The sequence below is a fragment of the Mus caroli genome, unplaced genomic scaffold (genome assembly GCF_978045245.1).
Source record: "Mus caroli unplaced genomic scaffold, Mus_caroli_1 scaffold_13, whole genome shotgun sequence".
Taxonomy (NCBI): Eukaryota; Metazoa; Chordata; class Mammalia; order Rodentia; family Muridae; genus Mus; species Mus caroli.
The window spans coordinates 57,291,188-57,314,272 of record NW_028227268.1 but is presented as its reverse complement, the minus strand read 5'-3'; the positions used below and the strand labels follow the sequence as shown (position 1 = coordinate 57,314,272).

The 23,085-nt window shown below is 40.3% G+C and overlaps 1 protein-coding gene across 5 annotated transcripts in view; it reads right to left on the bottom strand.

Moving 5' to 3' along the window:
* Positions 1–4,569: 4,569 nt before the first annotated feature.
* Positions 4,570–23,085, bottom strand: part of Map2k4 (mitogen-activated protein kinase kinase 4) — a 95,814-nt gene continuing 77,298 nt past the window's right edge. For all 5 annotated transcript variants that reach the window (XM_021176401.3, XM_021176402.3, XM_085829917.1 and 2 more), the window contains 6 exons: positions 22,721–22,772; positions 19,816–19,943; positions 12,963–13,040; positions 9,972–10,120; positions 7,947–7,992; positions 4,570–7,022 (listed from right to left, as the gene is read on the bottom strand). In XM_021176401.3, the coding sequence (XP_021032060.1) occupies positions 6,909–7,022; positions 7,947–7,992; positions 9,972–10,120; positions 12,963–13,040; positions 19,816–19,943; positions 22,721–22,772 (567 nt within the window). In that variant the 3' untranslated portion in view covers positions 4,570–6,908. The remainder of the gene's footprint in view (positions 7,023–7,946; positions 7,993–9,971; positions 10,121–12,962; positions 13,041–19,815; positions 19,944–22,720; positions 22,773–23,085) is intronic.

Sequence of the window (23,085 nt, the reverse complement as noted above, 5' to 3'; positions counted from 1 at the left end):
AATTCCATTATCATACTTATATTAAGAGGAAACATTTCTATTCCTTTTTCCTGGAAAATAACTGTATGCTTTTGCTTGAGACAGGGTCACATGTAACCTAGGCTCATCTCCATCTCCCTATGTCAACAATGATGCTGAGGTCTGGCCCTCCTTCTTCTACCTGGAGTGCTGGCGTTACAGGCACGTGTGACTGACTGCATTGCCCTTTTACTGTGGGCTTTTCTATGTGGTTTTCATATGTTCAATGTTCTCTTCTAGAGCAGTTGGGAGTCTCCTGGTCCTTTGCATCTCTTGACAAATCACTTCAGTGGAGAGAACAGGCTTGCAACTGAGGCAGTTAAGTGTAGGGACATCTCAGTGACCCAAGGCACTGACCCTGAAAAACAAAATTCTCCTGTGGGTAATCTGTGGTCAGGTATTTCTTGAGAGGAGAGACAGAAAAGGCCGGCTGGGACCAGCATAGGAGGCAAGCACAGAGAAGGCCAATTTTCCTTAAAGTGGCCTGTCTGGAAAAATTCCAACTCATGTGTGCAAGATGTACATCTAAAGTAGAATTTACAATCAGGGTCAGGATCTGCCCCATCCCAGGATAGGCTCTTCCCATTATCTGGTCTCGTAAGCCTGGGGTCCGTCTGTAAGCTCCCCTCCTATGGAGCACATTCCATGCTTTACTCTTACCTTTAGTATAGCTATATTTTCACTGTGTCTCTTTCACAACTTTCCCCAAACCACAAAACACCTGGACATCACATCACAGATGAACCCGAGACCCCTCCAGTGTCTCAACCGTGAAGAAACCGCTTCCTGTGCTTTGCTCCATAGTCAGAAGCAACCAACGGTGACAGCACAACTCCTGGAGGGCCCTTTTGGCTCAGGTGGCTCCATATCATCCTTCTAATCAATGTGTTACTGCAACCACAGCCAGAGTAACGAGGCAGTATAAGTTAAATTGATAATTAAAGAAGAAAATACAATATTACTTGTAGGTTACTGACCACTTAAATATAAAACTGAAAACTATGAGCCTATTATTAGAGGTAAAAGAAGACATGAGGGACAGTGGCAAAATTAACATCAAAATCCAGCTTCTCTGCATGAAATCACATGCCCAGCCATATAAGTGTCTGATAATAATCTTCTTTTCTGCTATATCTCCATAGAAAAACTGTAATTGTATTGAGACAGGCAAGATTTCAGAAAACAGATAGAGGAGTAATACTGGAACATGCAGATGGAAAGGAAGTAAATTTCATGAATATGACCCAGCTCATGACTAAAAAGGAACAGGCAACTATTCGCTATTTCCAGCATTAGGAAGTGCATCTGCATGGGAGGGTGGCGTTGCTCGTATGACTGTGTGTGATTCCGTGTGTACCACCCAGCAGAAAGGGAAACAGACAATGCAAGTAACCGGAATTTAGTGTAAACATGAAATCGTTTACATTTAATGTGCATACACTAAATCCCAGAGTAGCCACATGAAAAAAAGGAATCTAAATATATATTGTGAGAAATCAGTATAGAAATTTAAATGCTACAATAGAATAAATTTGCATAAAGTAAATCAGAAAGATGGGGAAAAATGCATTTGTGGATAACATTATTTTGTACATAGCTTGAAAGAATCTATTTAAAAACTATTAGCAGACATGAATTCATGAGGGTGACAGGATACAAGATGTATGAGGAAAATGAGTTCTAATCCATGGACTTTACAATCAATATTTAAAATTTAGGCTAAGAAGACTTAGTCCTGCTCATAAAACATAAAAAAATATGCAGAAGTAAATGTAACAAATTGAAAAGTGCCAAACACTGTTTAGAGTGGAAGATCCGAAGAAACTGGAAGGAAACCATCCCAACTCATGGAAGATGAAGCCTTAGGAGGTAAACTGACCCCACACACAACCTGTGGGCCATCAGCAGAATCTCTGCAGAAACTGCAAAGCTGATGCTAACAACTGTAGAGTTAAGGTACAAAGGGCCCCTTAAAGGAAAACAGCAACGGGAGACAAGACAGACTGGGCAGAGGATCCAGATGTCAGTTCAAATGGCTGTGAGAGTAAGCATAGTACTGAGTGCCTTCAGGAGGCCGGAGACTAAAACAATACACACATAAAAATATGCAAGTGAACAGTTAACAAAGGTGGAATACAAACATTAAAAAAACAAAACAAAACAGGTTAACAGGATGTGGCATGCTTATTTAATGGCCATAAACAAGAGTATATACCTAGAAAGGCTCATCTCTTAATTTTCTCCTAAGGAGACCAGGTCTTACTCAATAGACCAGGCTGGCCTTGAACTCAAGAACCTCCCACTTCAGCATCCCCAGTGCTTACATTTTTTCAGATACATTAAAACATATTTATGTCATTTTGTGCGCAGGTATGCACACATGTGGAGGCTGCCAAGGTTGACACAGGGTATTTTCCTCAATCACTCTTCACATTCATTCATTCGTTTGCTTCTAAGTTTCATAGTAAACTCACAGCTTATCTGTCTGTCTGTCTGTCTGTCCGTCTGTCTATCAGTAGGTCATACTAAATGTACAGCTCACTGACTTACCTAGACCAGCAAGGCTCAAGAACCCCATGTACTCCCCTCCACCATCCCAAGTACAGGTGTGTGCTGCTGCACTTGACGTTATTATGGCTGTTGTTGTTATTATTATTATTAATTGTTTTAGACATGGGAGCTAGAGAGTCAAGCTCGGGTCCTCACGTTTAGCAAGCAAAGGCTTCAATGACTGAGCCATCTCCCCATCCCTAATATTGCTGTTTTAAATTGTTGATGAAACGGTCACAGTAATCATAATGTCAACTGTGGTCTGCTTGTAAAAGTACCTCATACATATATAACAACTGTGGGGCAGGACCTGTAGTTTTTCAGTCCTTATAAACAGATGTAATGTGGACACAACTCTGAGGTAGACAGGGAGGGATGGTATTGCTGCCTCAGACTTACACACAGCTTCAGTGTATATATAAACAAGTGGCTGGTTCATCTGATGTAAAACATCAAAAAGGTAACTGGCCAAGAACTAGATAAACTCCTTCCAGAAAGGCTGGAGAGCTAGAATTCCAAATGTGCCCTCATAGCCAATCTCTCTATTCTCTATGTTGCAGCTACACATTTGGGCAGTTTTCAGTCCAAATTCAAAGGCAGCTTAAAGATTCTCTTCTGCAGTTTGCGCATCATTCTAGCAACAGGCAATCTCTTAATCCACAGCCCCAAGTGCTGTACTTAATATAAGGACTCAGGGGTCTCAGGTAACCTCATACCTGCCTGTGTAAGCAATACCAAATCCACTACGTTCCCAGAACTTCCACCTTCAACTCTCAGGATCAGAGCAGGCTCTGGTGAGAGTCACAAGTACAGGAGATCCAACAACTTCTCAGTCACACACTTCTATCGTTAAAGGTGATGGGGTTTTTATTCTTATTAGTCCTGGGGAGGGGCGTGTGTGCCACCTGTACCACTGTATGCCTGTGGAGGTCAGAGGACAACTTACAGGAGTTGGTTCTCTGCTTCTACAATGTGGGTTCTGGGGACTGAACTCAACCCTTCAGGCTTAGTGTTGAGTTCCTCTCTCTACTGAGCCACCTTGCCTGCCTTAGATAATAGGTTTTAAACAGCATGTTTTTATAGTTTTGGGTTTGAGTCTTTCAGCTTTCCTGTTCCCTACTATATTACCTGAGGCAGAATTTTACTTCTGTAACCTCTTTGTGTTCTCTTATTTAGAGAATTCTTATTTAAAGAATTTCCTACCATGTGATTTTGGTAGGGTTGCACTCAGAATCAAATGAGATGAACAGACACAAGATATAGTCCTATGGAACTTGGAGTACACCTGTTCCTCCTGACACACTGGCTCAAATGGGATGAGAACCTCTGAGGTACTACTTCCCCCAGCAGCCAACACTTAGCTAAGGAGCAAACACGAGAGGATACAGGACAGTGCTGAACCACTGTGGTATGACCAAGTAGGCATCAATGGCCATGGGAACACAGCAGAAAAACTCAGACTAGGTGGCTTCCCACCATTTCCAGGCTCCTGAGGCTTTTGTGTTCACTTCCATTATGTAACCCTCCCACCCCACCCACCCCAAGGAGCTCCCCGGGCATGACCCCTATAGCCCTTTTTAACTGCAGTCTCCTCCTTACCCTGCTCTCCTCTCAGGTAGCAGTAAGAGATCCCATCTGACCTCTCACCCGGGAGTCTCAGCATCAGGAGCCTGGCTGGCAACACCAGGCCTAAGGTCACACCTGTCAATGCTGATACAGGTAGAACTGAACCTGCTACCTGCAGCATTCTACAACCACGGTAGGTCCAGACACCCAAGTGCGAGCTTGAAAAGACTGCACCACAGCTGCTAAAAGAAAAAGCAAGCTGTGCCACACTGTTACATCAGGGAAGAAGCAGAGGGGACGAATAAAGAAAAGAACCAGAAACTTCTAGAAGGAGATAACTCTCCTGCATATGAAATGCACAGATGATTTAATGTCATTTTTTCTTGAATTTCTTTCTCGGGGTATGACTGCAGAAAATCAGATTACAAGACCATCATCACAACCTAGATTTATTACAACTGACCTGCAGGCAAAGGGTAGACTATTCCATAAACATGTGGGCTCCATGGCTATGTCTTAAATAGAGGAAGGATTCAAACAAGAATACAGGATAAAATATTCCAAAGCTCCAAGAAGCAGTTATGTTACTGAGCTACATTTTTACAGACAAATAAGGCAATATCCCTGCACATCAGCTTTTTGATAATTTTTATATACTTTCATATGGTACAAGAGAAAAATAACCAGAGCTCACAATGTACAGTTCTTACACTATTTTCACAGTTTGTGAACACTATATACCCTTTTGTTTTAATAAAGATACATTGTAATAAATTCCTTGCCCTTAAGTTTATAGTTTATAATAATCTATGATTAATACACTAAAATTGCCTTTTTATGTGGTCACCCACACAGCAGAAAGTGAGATAGCTCCTGGACAGTCTGAATTAGTTTGATCTCCATTTGCATAATGGCAGAGTGAGGCTATACTGAGCCAGACAGGAAGCTGACAGCAGAGAAACAAATTCCTCTTGAGTCCTGGGAACAACGGAGGACAATGGCTTGGTGCAGCTTAAGGAAGACATCTCATGATGTCTCCTTGTGGAACACAGAGAATCTAAGGGTAGGGGGCCAGGGGTGGAAAATGGGGAAATTAGGCAAGTGGACCAAAAGATAGATCATTTTTAAATCCTCCAATGAGAAGGGATGTAACTTCAAACAGCACCATTCTCCTTTTATTGTTTGATAGTACTTTGAGTGCCACTCTGGGGGAGACACAGCAGTGCCCACCAGGAATAGATCCTGGAAGGGCATCACCTGCATGGCAGGCATCCCCTGCATGGCAGACCACTACCAGTGCTGCTTAACTGCTATGCAGAGCCTGACGCTCAGTACCTGGCTAATGGGCTGAAGACAAGCAGCAGCACATAAGATGAAGTGGCTTCTTTTTCGTTTTGTCTTTCTGGGGGGTCTAGGTGGGTAGAATTCTACTTCCAAGGGAGATAGTGAACTGGTAGAGGCCTCAGCAGGTGTCAGACATGCCTATCTGAAAGGCTGCCATTTAGGATCTTTATCCTGCTCAAATATGCCTCTCCACAGACTGCCTCTTTCTCAAGTACAGCATCAACTGGGCCCAGCTGTCTCAGCTTTCTGAACATCAGAGCACAGGAGAGATTTGGGGTTACAAATTGTGGTAAGTAGCATCCCTGGTAATGTTAGGGTTCCCACTGTGAAAAACAAGGCAGAATACTAGACTGAGCAAAAGCCACATGGCGACAACAAATTGTGGGGAAGGGAAAGAGTTAGAAACTGAGGACCTGGCCCATGATGGCAAGAAGCAAAGAGTTGTGATTTGGTGTTTTGCCGCCTGCAGGAAATCTTCATCAAGGCACATTGCTACTAGCTAATTCTCCCTGTTAGTGAGTTATGATGGCTCAAGTCCCAGGCTTGGGGCCAAGGGGGAATCTATAGCTGCTACAAGCTGTTCTGGACAAAATGCCAGAATCAAAAACATCTGTAAACTTTGCCCTCAGTACTGTTTCCTTCCTTCAGTCCTGGTAGTTGGTGGCAGGTAGAGCATCAAGTTGGCAGCACCCTTCTATGACAGGTGGCAGACTCCTGTATCTTCCCAGGGAAGAGCAGGCTGGAAAAGGACAAAGAACACATTCTGTCCTGTCTCAGTATTTTAATGTTGACCTCTCTGAAAGCAACATGGTTTTTGGTAAAGATAAATTCTAATTTAACATGATATTTTGAATAGGGAATTTGGCTGAGCACATCGATCGAGTGTGACTGTAAAGCAACAGCCTATCAGATGAGGAAATCTATTGCACTTGGTGAAGAAAGGAAATCCTTCCTCTGTCTCCCAGCTGCAGAAGGTAATGTGTCTCACTGGCTGTGCAAGCTCTTCTCACTCAAGCCCAGGTCTCTATGCTCAGACAGTACATCCATGACTGTGTCCTTCCAGCCTTGGAAGTCTCACAAAACACCATTCCAGTAGCTGCGTCTCCAGGTTTTGAGTCTAGAAATGAATTAAGGTGTGATCTAATCACAGTCAACAACTTGATCGTACTGACTTCCACACGTCATGAATATGTTCATCACAAAAGAGCAGGATGAGGTCTTTCTGACCAGCACTAACACTGTGATCAGTCAGGTATTACAGGGATGCACATTCTAGGTGACAGAAGTATACAGACATGATGGAAACGAACACCAATCTTATTGCACATGGTGTCTGGGCGAGCAATAAAAACACTGTGATACAGGATGAAAACTCTTTCCGTCTTGCTTCCTCTCAGCCCTTTTTTCTAGAGTCTGATGTAGCAGCAGTATCAGTCGACATACATGGGAGAGCTGGGAGTGGCTGGCATCTGATCCAGGATTTTACAAACATAGCATGCGACCTCTACAGTGCGTTCTTCATACATCAAAATAAAGGGATGTTTCTGCAAGGAAATTAACAGAGAAAGCGTCAAACATTTGTATCAGAGCCCTATGTCAGCGCTTCTCAATGTCTATACAATACAGTACTATACGCTCCCAATTACACACAGCTTCAATATATCATAAGAACGGCACTCATCGCATGAACATTTCAGTGGATGGATGTGGACACCTTAAATGTGAGGTGCTGCATCACCATCTGGAGGTTGCACCCTGGCAGTGAGGTCTCAGAACTGTGTACAGGGAGTATTTGCTAGAGAAGAAAACAGTTGTTTATTCCTTACCACACCACCTGAGATCCAAGGACTACAGGAATCTCAGTCGAGCTTCTTAAGACGCTAGAGTAAGCCACTGGTAGCTCAAGGATCTTTCAAAGAGGTTCTCAGTTTCAAACGTTCTGATTTCTACTTTTAAAAAAAGGCCAAGAGAGCCCTTCCCTGTGCTCTCCAGAGCCCACAGTCCGAATCACCAAGCCCTCTATTTGTTCTCTATCACTTAAACAACAGCTTTTCCACAACTTCTCTAGTTACATTACCTGATCCTAAGTTTGGCTTAACAGCCTTAGAAAGCCCCGAATGTGATAACCAATGCAATCTTTTCGTCAAATGTTTTCACATCATTAGACCACAGACAGTACTTTCTCCTCTGCTCAAAGGCTAGCCACACAAAGGAGCTTATCATGGGCTGAACTAAAGCATCTCGGAGGACTGTGATTAGCAGAGCGGTGTGCATTGCCAGAGGGAGAGTAAGCATCCTGAATAAAATTTCACTAGCTTTGTGCTACAGGAGTTAAACAAACTAAGAGTGCACAGTGAAATGTTTTAGGAGAATTTTCTAACATGTTAAGACCAAATTCTTGTTATGAGAAATGAGCTAGGAAATTAAAGGTAACCCCACCGGTTTCTGGTTACAGGGTTCATACTTACCAGAAGCTCTTTATACTTTGGCCTTTTGGATTCATCCTTCGTAAGGCTAAAATAACATAAAAGTAACAGTGTTAAGACGAAGGCATAATGACCCAATTATTTTACTTTTTACAAATGAAAGGCAGACCAGGTCAAGGTCATCTTTGGCTATATAGAAAGTTCAAGGCTAGCCTGGGTTACATAAGGCTTTAAACAAAGCTCTTATGAGGATAGTACAGATATCCTTCAACTGCAGACATAATGATTCAGACAATTTTGACATGCTGAAAAATAAAAAAAAAAAAAGCATGGGACACTTATATTCACCACTGCTACCTGCTGTGACACAAAGAGAAACAAGAAGAAAATGTAACACAGTACCACACACACACACACACACACACACACACACATACACACACACACACACACACACACACGCAGAGTAAAGCCACAGAGGAGATCTAGGTATCAAAATAACAGAGCTTGGGAAATGGCTCAATGGGTAAAAGCACTGCCCTGCAAGCCTGTTGCCTTAAATTCAGATCCCTAGAACCCAGGAAGAAAATCTGGATGTAGTGTCTCACACGTGTAGTAATCTCTACAATCCCAAGTTGGGAGACAGAGGCAGGAGAATCACCCTAAAGTTTACAGACCAGTCAGTATGCAGTACACAGCACGGTGACAAAAACAAGAGGCCCAGCCTTACAACACAAAACAAGTAAAAGGTGAGACCCAACTCCCAAAAGTTGGTCTCTGACCTCCACATGGATGCTGCGGGGCCTGTGTTGCTGCACGCAACACATATAAATAAACACTTTAAAATAAACAGTCTGTGATGTACATTAGATTCTTTTTAGCAAGTATTTCATTAAAATGGATCTACAGAATGGCCAATATGGAGCTATGCAACTGCATTTGATATATGCAGAACAGTCAGTGAAGAGAGGATGCTAGCCAATTGTCACCCAGCAAGCTTTCTTCTACTAGTTCTTGAGGCATTCTGTCCCCTCTCTGAAAGATCACAATAGGCAGAATTTGGTCAGAAAAGATGAAAGAGACCTAAAAACTCCAGTCAACAAACATCACAAAAGTGCTGGCATTACAAGCAGACGATGTGGTCCATGTGGCTTTTAATGGTTTCTGGGGCTCCGGTGGAGTTCCAGGCTTCATATCTGCACAGCAAGTGCTTCACTCACTGAGCCATCTCCCCAGCCCTGCATATATTTGTTCTTAGGTGCCATGTGCATATAAAAAATCTGATGAAGTAGACAACAATAACAGGCATGGAGTCCAACCCTTCTTTGGAAAATGATTACAGAGAGCCAATATATTAATTTTAGCCTATAAATTTAAGCACTACACATACCTATACCCAGCTATGCTCTAGGTTTTATCAGGCCAGAGACCCATGCCTTACAGTCTGGTCTGGTGAGTTACTTAGTAGTAAAAGCATCCAGGTGATCCCGATACAACCTCATCATGAGAAGATTACCATTCTTTTTTTTTTTTTTTTTTTTTTGTAAGACTGAAAACCCTAGCTGATGAAAGAAAGAGAGGGAGAGAGGGAGGGGGGAGAGCGAGGGGGGGGAGGGAGAGGAAGGAAGGAAAGGGAGGGGAGGGGAGGAGAGGAGAAGAAAAAAAGAAAGAAAGAAAGAAAGAGAGAGAGAGAGAGAGAGAGAAAGAAAGAAAGAAAGAAAGAAAGAAAGAAAGAAAGAAAGAAAGAAAGAAAGAAAGAAAGAAAGAAAGAAAGAAAGAGGGAGAAAGGAGGACATTTAACCTAGTAACTTTTACTCGGGACTGAAGATCTGGAGGCAGCTGCTTCTCTATCACCCATAGCTGCTTTTGACCAATACTGTAGTAGAATACGAGGATGCTGCCTCTCCAAGCTGACTAGAACTTCTACACAGCAGTGACCCATAGTCCTAGCTAGGGGTAATGTAACAAAAGACCCCCTTCACTCTGTAAAGTGTCTATGTAATTGAGTTTAAGTTGCTTAACTGCTCCCCCATTTTGTGTTTGAACCTTGCCAAATACAATACTTACCACAAGTTGACAAAGTTGATGAAACTGGGGGAGAACTCCCTTTCTTCAGAATTACTCAGCTGCGGAGGGTCTCCTTTCACCACTTGTGTTAGCTGATCAAATACACTATTCCACTTTGGATAAGGAAATCGGCCTGTGGCCAACTCGTACTACAGAGAACAAAAAGGAAGCAGAAGACAACACCAGGCATGATTTACTAATCCCTATTGAAGACTGATGTCAATGCAAAGATCCAGCAAAAGTCTTTTAAAACCATCCCTCAAACTGTCAGGTTAGGGAGGAGGAGTCTTTAGATCATGAAGCTAAGTGGAAGACATATATATGTTAAGAAATGTGCCTCGACCGAACTCAAGGCCTTGGACTACAGGTGACAGCAAAGGCTGTCTGGTCTAGGTTAGACTACACCTCCATGATGCAGGCCCAACCCTTGGTACAAAAGGCTCTGGAAGGTTTAGTCTACAACTTCCACAGAAGACATTTCACACTCTGTAGCCACCTGCATGGGAGTTCTCAGTCCAAAACAGTGGCCAGATTCCTTTCTAAGGTAAAAAGAACATTTAACAAATGAAAAGCCAGTCTGAATTCAAAGGAAAGAGTATGCAAATCCTGTGGTTACTTCACCCTCAGTCAGGCTTTATAATTACCAAAGAAACTGAGTTAGGCTTACAGACCCAATAAAGGACTCACAACAGTACCATTAAAGCATACAGTGCACACTGAAACAGTATAATGGTCTCAAAATATTTGCTAATAACCAGTATATCTAATATTGCCCTAGCTCTGATCTGAAATTCAATGTAGACCAAGGAAGTTGTACTTTTCCCGAGACATGGAGTCATGAGCCCATTATGAGGATGAGGCTCCAAAATGGTACAGAGAAATGGTTTGTTAAGTGTGACCATTCTTAGAAAACCAATTCCACTTCCTCCTTAGAACTGCTGTCTCTCCACGCAGACACAGGTGCACAGGGAAGTAAGAAGGCGTACACATGCAGGCACGCACACACAAACAGGGAGAAGAGGAGCATAGCTTTGGCTTAAACTTCTTTTCAGTAAAACTGAAAACGTCTGGAAAGGGTAACCCTTACCCAGTAGGAACAACCTCACCAGCCTTACTCTGGAGGACAGGTTGGAATAAGAAGGACAGCCTGAATTATATGGTGAAAAGCTACTTTAAGATTATCCTATGGAAGTCAGCAACCAAGCAGTCCTAAGCATTGAAATACTTGGCTAACACAGCTTAAAGGAACTGTTTCTATGTTAAAACTCTTCACAGGTTTGGGGGTGTGATGTGGTGATAGAATTCTTGTCTACTATGCCTAAGGCCTTAGTACAACTGCCTCCCTTCCTCCCTTACAATACAAACCAAACCCAACCCAACTTATTAAACAAAAATTCTCTTTAGTAAGGAATAGCATAATTGCACATGGGTTTGTTTGCATCTCTCTCTCTCTCTCTCTCTCTCTCTCTCTCTCTGTGTATGTGTGTGTGTGTGTGTGTGTGTGTGTGTGCATGTGCACATAGGTCTGTGGAGGCTACAGGACAACTATGAATACTGTTCCTCGGGTATCACCACCTGGGTTTGTTTACTTCCCTTTGGTTGGTTTTGAGACAGGATCTCTCTAAGACCAAGAATTCACCAAGGAGGCTATAGACTGGGCAGATAGAAAACCCCAAGGATTGCCAGTCCCTGCCTTCCCAACAGTAGCATTACACATGCAGGTCATTATGCCTGGCTTTTTACTGTCTAAGCATAACAGCAGGAAGGGAGTAGACAGGGACTTCTGGATGCTTTATGTGCGATCACCTAAGTGGGATCAATTGGTCTTCCTACATAGCCTGTGAACTGGTTTGACAATAAGAAAAAGAAGAGATATCTGCAGCTTGCAGAAGCAAACTGTTAGCCTCCCTATAAGAGAATCAACGCATTAGTCTGTCAAGAATTTTCACCAAAACTAAGAGATATGTGATTCTCATTACAGAAGAAATTCCACTTTAAAAAATGAGACTGGTAAGCTACAAAAAGCTCATTGCTCTTAATACAAACTAAAGGACCTTGGTTCAACTTGAAAATGGGAGAAAATATAAGAAAAGGAATTTTGGCCAGGCATGGTCTTTAATCCCAGCACTTGGGAGGCAGAGGCAGGTGGATTTCTGAGTTCAAGGCCAGCCTGGTCTACAAAGTGAGTTCCAGGACAGCCAGGGATATACAGAGAAACCCTGTCTCAAAAAGACTGGGAAAAAAGAAAAGAAAAGAAAAGAAAAGAAAAGAAAAGAAAAGGAAAGGAAAGGAAAGGAAAGGAAAGGAAAGGAAAGGAAAGGAAAGGAAAGGAAAGGAAAGGAAAGGAAAGGAAAGGAAAGGAAAGGAATTTTACATTGTCTACATCCTAGAATCCGTATGGGACAGGCACTTCGGATAATACAGAAGCTAAGGAAGCTGTTCAAAACAAGAAGCAAACAACAATCAAAGCAAAGGCCTGAGAAAACGCATCTTGGAGATGAGAAACTGAGTGCATAAATAGGCACTGCTTAAACTGTGTCCCTCAACTCTTCTAGCCTCCAGAGGCATGGCGTGGGGAAGTGACTAGGTAATCAGAGTGCCTCACAAACAGGGTCAGTGAACTTACAGGGCACCTCTGACAGCCACGTCCCTAACCCTCTTTGCCATTTGAAAACAACAAAGACAACATCTCATTCTGTACAAAATAAGTCAAACCCTTGTTCTTAGACTTCTTAGTCTCCAGAACTGCAAGAAATAACTTCCCAATCTGACTAAGATACACAACTTGTGGTATTTCGCTAACGCACACAAAACTAAGACAGATACATTTAAAATGAAACGAAAATTTCAACATAGTCTTTAGGTAAGGGTGAAGAGTTTTGGTTTGTTTGTTACAAATCACAAAGTTTTTCCTTGTCTTTCACCATTTTTTACCTCTTAACCTCTTACTGTTAACATTACTATGACAAAGTTTAGCCAACAGAAACATACCAATGTGATCCCCAAACTCCAGACATCAGAGCGGACATCATACCCTTGTCTTGATGCACTTGGGTCTATTCTTTCAGGCTGGAATACAAAGAGAAGTCAACATCATTCGTTAGGACTGTGGTAGCATAGCTGGGGAAGAGACAAAACCTCAACACCATCCCAGAAGAACTCATGGCCACAGCCAGACTAGGGGTAACAGAGAGACACCATGTATTAGGAACAACTAGCAAAAACTCCACTGACCTTAATGGCTACATCAGAGGAACTGTGTTGGCTCAGTTTTATGTTAACTTGACACAGAGTTATGAGAGAAAGGGACCTCAATTGAGAAAATGCTTCCATAAGATCCATCTGTAAGGCATTTTCTTAATTAGTGATTGATGGGGGAGATACCAGACCATTGTGGGTGGTGCCCTCCCTGGGCTGGTGGTCCTGGGTTCTATAAGAAAGCTGGCTGAGCAAGCCATCGGGGACAAGCTAGTAAGCAGCACCATTCCATGGCCTCTGCATCAGCTCCTGCCCTGTTTGACTAAGTCCCTGTCCTGACTTTCTTCATGATAAACAGCAACATGGAAATGAATAAACCCTTTCCTCCCCAACTTTCTGTTGGTCATGGTGTTTCATCACAGCAATAGCAACCCCAAATAACACAAGGACTACATTATAGACCCTCGGAATACTCAAGACACTGGCAAAGCTAAAGCTGAGAATGGTCGGAGGGGGACAAAAAGGGAACAGGGGACAAAACAAATAATTACAAGGACTGATTCCAGCAAATGCTGGTAAATAGGAAGGGGCAGGGGAAGACTAGAGCTACATTCTGATTTCCCAGCCTTTGCTCTCAATGAGAAGACTGACCACAAGGTACTTGTGACAAAAAAAAAAAAAAAAAAAAAAAAAAAAAAAGCAGGAACTGTCATCTCTGTACAACCCCGCCCTTTAATTCTTCTCAATATTCTTTGAATATCCCAATTACTTGTATTGCCTTTAAAGATACATGCCTATGAATCATTTTGGCCAAATTAAAGCACAATGTGTAATATATCACCTTGTCTTATGAACAGCAAAACAAACAAGAAAACAAACAAACAACAACTTTAGTAATTTCCATGAAGGGAATATTTTTGCATTTCCTTGAAATTAGGTACTATTTTTTACAACATGTAACATATATACAGAGGAACACAGTAGAATCTGGCAATGGCACAGAATTCACAATGGGGTGGATCTTGATGGCCAATTGTAACTGCTACTAGAAAGAAACATCCCAAAAGTGTAATAGTTGTACCACACCACTAATTTGGAGACATTTATTTTAATTTGAAAAATAAGTGCTGTGTTGCACCAATATTCACTGAAAGCTATTTATATTTTGTTACAAATATTATATTGCTGAAAATGATACACACTATGTAAAAATACTGACTATTCACCCATAGGAGAAAACACTGTCCCAGCGTCACTAGTACAGACCTGGTGTACTGAGGTACAACATATACCTTCTTATACAGAATGGCAACGATGCCGAGCACATGTGCAGATGATGAGATACACTAAAAATCCAGAGTATCTTCAAACCCTAACGAATATCTCCATATATTTGGAGAGAGAGAAAAAAAAAACCATAATACCACGTGGATCAAAGGAGTCACTTTACAGGACACAGCTGAGTCTTACTTGGAAGGAAATCATCTCCTTACAGCATATAATGGAAGAGTAGAGATCTCAGATCAATAACCCAGCTGTACACACTAAGGAACAATAAAACCAAAACTCAAAGAAACAAAACACCAACAACAAGCAGAAGAAGAAATCAGACCCAAGGAACTGAGCACCAGGAAATAACAGAGACAGTAAGTGAAATAAAACAGTAATAGAGAAACAACAGAAAGACGTCAGCAAAACCACGGCACTTCCTGTGTGGGGCAGCTCTGGTCAGACTAAGAAAACGAGACAACCTTGACATCCGCACATAAGAATGAAGGCTGGGAATTCCTTCATCTGAAGGTAACAAACAAATGAAAATCTGTGATATGGGGTTGGGAGAGGTACGCTGTGAGCCTTCATCCAGAACTGAGGGGCCACTGACAGCTGAGCTTCCTGGAGTGAGAAGGGCAGGCCTTTTTGAAGGGTATGACCCCTGATAGGTCAACCAAACTCCAGTGGACAGATGGTTGCACATCTAAGAGTATATGGTTAGTATAAAATAGAATTGATGTACCATTTAAGAAAAAAACCACCCACAACAAAACATCTAAACTTGGGGGGTGGGGGGAGTTGGTCCAGGGAGAGCAAGGGAGAAGAGACAAAGAGGTAAATATGATCTAATGCACTATGAAGTTCTAAAAGAAATAATATATTTTAAAAGGAAAATGAAAACTTATCAAGACAATATAGAAATACAAATACAAAAAACTTAAGAAGTATATTTTTTAAATGAATTTGCCATTAAAAACCATCCCACAAGCTGTATGTCATGGCTCACAACTATAACTTCAATACTGAGGAGGGTGAGACAGGAGGAATAGCATGAGTTCAAGGCAAGCTCGGGCTGTATGGCAGATACCAGGATAGTCTGGGCTACGGTGAAAGAATCTGTCTAAAAGAAAAATGGAGAAACAAGCAAAACCCACCTTACCCCAAACAGACTCATAGTAAAGTAGGCTCGCTGAGCCTTTTCAAACCTGCAAGGAAGAAATATCAGCCATCTTATATGCATTCTACATCAAAAGACAAAAAAGAAAGGAAGGAGGGAGGGAGGGAGGGAAGGAGGGAGGGAGGGAAAACAAAAAAAGAACACAGGTAAACACCTAGAAGCCCTTAAAGAAGAAACACAAAAACCCCTAAAGAATTACAGGAAAACACAATCAAATAGGCGAAAGAAAGGAACAACCAAGATCTAAACTATCCAAGATCTAAAAATGGAAATAGAAACAAAGAAATCACAAAGGGAGACAACCCTGGAGTTAGAAAACCTAGGAAAGAGATCAGGAGTCATAGATGCAAGCATCACCTACAGAATGCAAGAGACAGAAGAGAGAATCTCAGGTGCAGAAGATACCATAGAAAACATTGAGACAACAGTCAAAGATAATGCAAATGCAAAGAGCTCCTAACCCAAAATATCCAGGAAATCCAGGACACAATGAGTAAATGAATCCTAAGAATATTAGGTATAGAAGAGAGCAAAGATTCCCAACTTAAAGGTCAGCAAATGTCTTCAACAAATTTATAGAAGAAAATTTCCCTTACCTAAAGAAAGAGATGTCCATCAACATAAAAGAAGCCTACAGAACTCCAAATAGACTTGACCAGAAAAGAAATTCCTCCCATCACAGAATAATCAAAGCACCAAATGCATTAAAGAAAGAAAGAATATTAAAAGCAGTAAGAGAAAAAGGTCAAGTAACATATAAAGGCAGACCTATCAGAATTATACCAGACTTCTCACCAGAGACCATGAAAGCTAGAAGATCTTGGGCAGATCTCATACAGACCCTAAGAGAACACAAATGACAGCCCAGGCAACTATACCCAGAAAAACTCTCAATTACCATAGATGGAGAAAACAAGCTACTCCATGACAAAAACCAAATTTACACAGTATCTTTTTACAAACCTAGCCCTACAAGGGATAATAGATGGAAAACACCAACTCAAGGAGTGAAACTACACCCTAGAAAAACCAAGAAAGTAATCTTTCAACAAACCCAAAAGAAGATAGCCACACAAACATAATTCCACTTCTAACACCAAAAATAACAACTATATAAAGAATCAACAAACCCAGGAGCTGGTTCTTTGAGAAAATCATCAAGATAGATAAACCCTTAGCCAGACTAACCAGAGGGCACAGAGACAGTATCCAAATTAATAAAGTCAGAAATGAAAAGGGAGACATAACAATGAAATGTATTTTAAAATAATTATTCTGTTTGTTGAATATTAACAGTTGAAAATATTAAAATCATGTTCTACAAACATCATGGAAATACTGATAATTTTCCTCACTGTGCTTGAAATTAGCATTTTCATTTTCTAAATTTTTAACCTCAAAGAGTGTTTGCTATTTTGAAGATTTTAAAATATACTTACTGATAAAATAATTTCTCTCCTAGAAACACTGATAATCTTTTATAAAAAAAACTGTTAGAGAGTTTACAGAGATATATAATGTGTTTGAAATACTCTCTATGTCAGGTAGTATCATATAAGGGCTTTTGAATGTATTTCTTAAGGACTCATTTTTAATATTTTATGCTCTTTTACTATGCTTATCTGCCAAAGAATATTTTGTATGTTTTGAAACAATTTAGTATTCAACATTAGATATAGGATCCTCAGTTATGCTAGTATTAAATATTCATTAATAACATTTTTAGGGTATAAAAGGATATGAATATAAAAGTTGAACAGAAATTTTATGTAATATTTGATTCTCAAAATATTCAATATTATATGTTTGATGTGGAAAATACATTTAAATAATAAAAAATAAGAAAAAAAATTATTTGGATTCAAAACAATTTGCTGTATCTAGGCCACAGCTACATTTTTAAGACTTGCATGAATCAAAAGTAATTCTTAAGCAACATCACACAGTGCTAATGTTTGGGCATGTTTTGTTCCTAAGTATTCAGGTACTAGAGGCATAGTCTAAAGAGGTGCCAGTATTATGACAAGCCAATCATTTAGACAATGTGCCACTAAAAGGAGGGCCCACTAAAGAGGTTAGCTGGTTGATGGAGGACTTGGAAAGGATTGATGATGGACTCTTAAGTCAGATCTCCTGAAAGCGGATAATTATAAAACAGAGCCCTTCAGCCCTTTCTGCATGTGGACAGCTCCCTTCCCATTTCTCTGCCAAACTGTGGTAAAACCAGAAGGCTCTCAGAAGCAAACAGATGAGAGCTACTCAACTGTCAACTTTCAGTTCCTAAAACTATAAGCTAAAGATTCCTTCCCTACAAGTAACCAGCCTCAGGTATTCTGTTACTACATGAACAACAATAAAATCATATTGTCACAGCTAAAAACATCCAGCTAACCTTAGCATTAAACCATCTCAACACAGGTAATATGCCCAGTAATTCCCTAGGATGATGTATGGTTACTGAGTGTGTCAATTATGCCAACTAACAGAAGTGTGTCTATTGATTTTTATTTCTTGCCTTTGAATTGGTTACACCATTTATTCCTAATTACCACAATGAAAATAGGATTTTCTGAATTGGATCTGTCAAGTGAGGACAAGCAAACACAGTTCTAAAAGAAAGTGTCTTTTTATGTACACACACACACACACACACACACACACACACGAACAATTCTAAAATTCTGTCAATAATGAAACATTTCCCATGCAATGCTTTCTAAACAGAAAATCTGTCAGGCAGTGGTGGTGCACACCTTTAATCCCAGCACTTGGGAGGCAAAGGCAGGCGGGTTTCTGAGTTCAAGGCCAGCCTGGTCTACAGAGTGAGTTCCAGGACAGCCAGGGCTGCACAGAGAAACCCTGTCTCAAAAAAACAAAAAACAAAAAAATAATAAAAATAAAAATAAAAAAACAGAAAATCCAAGTATAATACAGCAAGAACAGGTAGCACTGTGTTCCACATGCATCCACACTGAGGTATGGAACAGATCTGATGGCAAACTGACTTCCAAGTGATGTAGGGAATAAAATATATTCAAGGTTTTAAATAAATATGAAATCTGAAGATGCACTGGGCCCATCTATCCAGAGCATGTTAGAAAATCTTATACTTCTTGTTTGTGACTGAACTGATTTAAAATTTTTATAACACTTATAGAAGCAATCACAAAGGAAACACAGGAGGAAGATGTTTATTAAGCTCTTAGATAATCTTTAAAAAGGTTCGTGAAGGCAAGATAGCTCAGTAAATAAGGACACTGAACAAGCCTGGCAACCTGAGTTCAATTCTCGGATTCCATGTAAAGGTGGTAGGAGTAAAACTGACTCCATAAAGGTGTTCTTTGATCTCCACACATGCACCATGGCATGATTGACCCAACAATGAGGAGGATCATGATGGTGATTTACACAGTGTACAGACAGACATAAAAGGCCAAACAATGGCCAACCTTATCATCACTTATAGGAGCATGCTGATCTCTAAAGGACCAGGATACTAAAGGAAGAAACTGGAATCCTGGGTAGAATTAAAACAGACACCAAACACTAATCAAATGCAACTCATAATCCGGGCTGTGGGCCAGGCCATACAAGTAACACTAGGGTAAGGCAAATAGGGAAACTCTGAAAGAACAGTGTCCATCTGTTTTCCTGGAGGGAAGACACTGCTTCCTGCTAAATGCCTAAGGCCTCCAGCTTTGCATTTATTGCTGTGTTTCATCCATTCCTGAAGTGAGAAATTACAATTAGAGCATACCATCAGCTTTTGTAAGACATTGTGCACTCTTCTAGTAACTGTCTTCCTGTGCCAACGCACTCATCTGTACCTTGGAACAGCATCTTTCAGGAGCCTAGGACATATACCTCTCAACAGATACTATCTATTTTGGCAAGAAAGTATAAGAGATGTAAGAAAGACAAAGACACTGACAATTTACCACATGGTTGATTAGCTAAATTGAATAAAATCAGAGAAGACCATAAATGCTAAAAACCAAACAAGAGAATTAGAGGGCAATGAAATAACTTAGCAATATTCCAGAACTGACAACTTGAGCTGGGAAATGCTTAGGGAGAGAAACATATTCTAGCACAGTGAAACTACATAGCTAAAGGCAGATCCCTTACACTCAGCACCAAAGTACACAGGATCTCTATGCAATGACTGCCAAGCAGGAGGCTTGGCTGTACACTTACTGCCATATACGGCCTACACCCAGCATCTCTTGTCTTGGCAATAGAGTCCACAAGCTGTCCACTGATGCCGAAATCACAGAGCTTTATATTTCCACTTCTGTCCAGAAGAATATTGGAAGGTTTGATGTCTGCAAGAGACGCATGTCATTCAGTATGCAACTGATCAATCAAGTGACTCTAAAGTACTACAATCAAAAATACTGAAAATTTGGAAACCTTAAATTCAGATATATAAGAAACAAACGTTCATTTAGTGCATGAAATCATCATTCATGTTTTAAACACGTGTCAACAACTAAGGCCAGAGATGGTGGCTTATATCTATAATCCCAGTACTTGAGACACTGTTCGGGGAGGATTGCTAAGAGTTTGAGACCAGCCTTAGCTACAGAGTAAGACCTTGTCTATAAAAACTAAAAAGAGACTAGAACTATAATGTAACTGTCAAATTCCTTTCACTATTACAATTTAACAAGTTGAAACACTTCTCTTAACATCTTCACACATATGAAATACAAATAAAATCATGGTATTCAGCAGTCGGGATAGGGTATGAACTTTATCTGATAATACACTAAGCTTACTTTCAAAAGAAGTCAACAATTATACAACTAAATATAAGGTATACCAGTCATGAACCTACAACTTTAATTTTATTAAGTATAGCTTTAAATTATGAATACATTATTTTAAAGGAAGAAATTATTTAGTCTCGAAAATGTAATCAATTATTTCTAAGGAATTTCTTTTAAAGATTTATTTGTGTGTGTGTGTTAAATGTAGGTCAAGTGTATGAGGAGACACTCAGAGGCAAGAATAGGACATCAGACCCCCTGGAGCAGGAGTTTTTGATCCCCACCTCCCACCCCCCATGTGGGTGCTGGGGACATGAACTTGAGTCTTCTGGAAAACAACACACACTTATAACTGCTGAGCCAATGCTCATCCCGAGAGTCTGGTGACCTAAAAGGTTCTCTCCAGTTTCTCCCAACCACCTTTCCCTTGGTCTCATTTCTATAACTTTCAGAATGATTGTGTCTTTGCTCAGCACACAGAAAGTCAAAGCTCCTCCTCACTGGCAATCACTACCAATGTGCCAATGAAATGACTCTCAAATTTTCCCCTATGCTCTCCAATTCTCTATTTCTATCATGATCATTCCATCTATTTCATTGTCAGCATCATGGAAAACAATAATTGATACACAGAAAAATATCTATATAGACCCAGAAGTTCCTAATCCCTCCATCCTTTCTAGTGACATCTGCATCTTGTCAAGGCCTCGCTCCTGACATTACCTAAGTCTCATGCTCCTTGGCAGTAGTTACTCTTAGAGAAAGGGACAATTCAAGTAAATGTGACATAGAATACAAACATGTAAGAAAGTATGTTCTTGTTGCTAAAAGGAACACATGGGAAGTGAAAGTCCTTTCTTCAGGACATTATTGGATCTCGAAGCAATACTGGGAGCGGAAGCAGTCGTTAATGCCATGACAATGATTTCATAAATAGGTCATGTTTTAGAGGAGTTTCAGTTTGTAATGTGAGTTTTAAATCTCTTTTACAAAAACATGTTCTAAAGTAAAGAGGAAACATTTCATAAGAGAAATAGGATGACTTTAAAATGCTTGAGTATAGGGGCTGGGAGTGTAGCTAAGTAGTAGAGATCGCTTGTCCAGCTTGCACAAGGACCTGGGTTCAATTCCCAACAATGAAAAAAAAAGCTTAAGGTGCAATATGTTGTCAGATCCTTCTTTGAATATCCACAGGGCCACTGTGAGGCTTTGACTATATGCAGTCATCAATGATACTGGGCAATGAGGGATTTATTTTTAGTCATTTGTTTCCCTTTAATTAATTTTATTGGCACCTTTTAACTTTACAAACAGGCTTTGTTACTAATAGTAACTATTTCTAATTAAGATCATTTATTTGAAGGAGAATGTACTTTTTATATCTAATATACTTACTACATTAGATGGAAATGTATAGATTCCTGGGGAGCGAAAGCTGAAGCTTCAGAACATATAGCACTTGGATTTTGTGTGTGTTTAGCTAGTTCGTTTTTTTTTTTTAATTGGCTACAAACAAATATTTCATGCAAATTTATATAGTGTTATGGTAGTTTTCATTAAAAAAATTTTTTTTTTTTTTTTCGTTTTTCGAGACAGGGTTTCTCTGTATAGCCCTGGCTGTCCTGGAACTCACTTTGTAGACCAGGCTGGCCTTGAACTCAGAAATCCGCCTGCTTCTGCCTCCCGAGTGCTGGGATTAAAGGCATGCACCTCAACGCCTGGCATTTTAAAATGTTTTAACCAACTAAAGGAGAAAAAGTTGATTCCTATGTAGTAGGAGTTTGGTTATTTTTAAAACACAGAAATGAAAGAATGTTTTCATTTTAATCCCAGAAGATGTAGGATATGGGGCTGCTTCAGATTATCCACAGCAGCTGACTATGATTTGCCTTGTGCTCTAGCAGGGGTATGGTTTTGTACTATCAGTAGCTGTGTGACTTTGGAATTCTAGAGACTCTTTAGAGGGTATATAAATCCCAGAGCCTCGACAGAAGATGCTGTAGTTGGCCAATTGGTTGCTGGCTATTGTTGGTTGCAGCTTGTGGCAGTTTGTCAAGTAGTTGTGTGCAAAGAGACACAAAGAAGAAATTAGATATTCTGATGGCAAAGATCAAACTTGCTCCCAAGGAACTCGATGTTCCTAATCAGCAGGTAGGAGTCTAAGCACAACACCGCCCCCTTTCCCCTTTATCCTTTTTTCTCTCCTACCTAGTCTTAGAATGATGAACGGGTAGAAGGAGAGGGGTGAAGAAGGGTGGAAGAAAAATAACCCACAACATAGCCAAAAGTCAAGCTATATTCCTATTCCATAGAAAACAATCCATACTCACCTCTGTGAATAATTTTCAAGTTTTCTTTTAAGTGGTTTAGTGCTTTCACAGTCTAGAGAGAAAAAGAAGAAATGGGATAAAGATCTTTATTTAATAAAATAGCCCAACAACCTATCACAAGCAATATCCTCCAAAGCTCTCTGTATGCTTTCTCTATTTAACATTTGAAATGCTATCCTTCTGTATTTTGAATTATGATGGAATATAATTTTACATCTGACAAGCTGCCTTTTATATGGTCCTCTCTGACAGCTAAGGAAACAGTAATATGACATATATTAATTCAGTAAAAAGTTGTATTGTTTTTGTACCTCAAACCTGTACAATCATAAAAGCTGGCTCTACTATCCATGATGGTGATAATT